The sequence below is a fragment of the Penaeus monodon genome, chromosome 23 (genome assembly GCF_015228065.2).
Source record: "Penaeus monodon isolate SGIC_2016 chromosome 23, NSTDA_Pmon_1, whole genome shotgun sequence".
NCBI lineage: Eukaryota > Metazoa > Arthropoda > Malacostraca > Decapoda > Penaeidae > Penaeus > Penaeus monodon.
This window is the reverse complement of record NC_051408.1, coordinates 34,780,177-34,781,298: the sequence shown is the minus strand read 5'-3', so window position 1 is coordinate 34,781,298 and position 1,122 is coordinate 34,780,177. Positions and strand designations below refer to the sequence as shown.

The following is a 1,122-nucleotide window of genomic DNA, read 5'->3' as shown; positions in this document are numbered from 1 at the left end:
TAATCATCAGGCTGTTTAATTCTAAATAGGTTACAAGAGGAAATATGAAATGCTGTAGGGAAGAACAAAAATAGGCAAGATAATTGTAGACATTAAACCTAGGCTATTCCAATGCACTCGGTATACATGACAAATAGGACCCCAAAGAAGGGAGAACTATAAATCACACTTTATTTACTTAACATAATATTTGCTTTCATTTTGATATTGTTCACATAGTATTTTGTACTTCTCAATTATCTCCTAAAAGTGAAAGGAGTATATAAATCACGTTTTCACAGAAACTTCTTCAATTTCACAGGTGCGGGACAAAGAACTATATGAAGCATGTGACACAGAAGTGAAGCGGCAGATCTGGAAAGATTCTCAGGCTTTGTTTGGTGATGAAGTATCTCCACTTCTGACAGGCTACATCACCAGCAAGGAAGATACATTATTTAATGTAGAGAACCTGAATAACTTATTCTTCAGTCCCTCACCTAAGGTATTTAATTTAGAAATTAAATTCTATAAAGCATTATTGTCTATAAGAAAGAGACTGTATATATAGTTTTGTAGACAAGTAGAAATGTAAGGATGATTTGTGTTCTGCTTTCAGGCTAGACGACAAGGTGAGATGGTACAGAAGCTTGTTCACATGATTGGCAAGAATGTGAAGCTCTATGACATGGTTCTTCAGTTTTTAAGAACACTGTTCTTACGAACTAGGTTTATTCATTACTGCTCTCTGCGAGCAGAGTTGCTGATGGCTCTGCATGACAAGGAAGTCCATGATATTATTGCTGTGGATCCTTGTCATAAATTTACCTGGTGTCTGGATGCGTGCATTAGGGAAGGCAAAGTTGATGCCAAAAGGTAAAACACAAGTACATATTTATGTTGTTTTCTGAATTATAGTTTTAGAAAAAATAAGAGAAATTTATAGGCAACACCCTACAATTTGAGGTAGTCACCCCCCTACACCCTACAATCAAATATTGCAAATTTGCAGCTTCAGAGAGGGGATGATTACATCCTCCTGGGGAATAACTAAAAAAGCCTGTAACTCAAAAGAATCACAAGTGTACAGTTTACAATCCATAACAAAAATTCTCTATCTCTGTTTATTGTCTTTTTTTAAGC

The 1,122-nt window shown here is 35.5% G+C and overlaps 1 protein-coding gene across 2 annotated transcripts in view; it reads left to right on the top strand.

Annotated features, from left to right (window-relative positions):
* The window catches only part of LOC119587953 (negative elongation factor B-like), an 8,465-nt gene that overhangs the window by 4,449 nt on the left and 2,894 nt on the right, over positions 1–1,122 (top strand). For both annotated transcript variants that reach the window (XM_037936665.1, XM_037936666.1), the window contains exons 5-6: positions 302–484; positions 599–855. In XM_037936665.1, the coding sequence (XP_037792593.1) occupies positions 302–484; positions 599–855 (440 nt within the window). The remainder of the gene's footprint in view (positions 1–301; positions 485–598; positions 856–1,122) is intronic.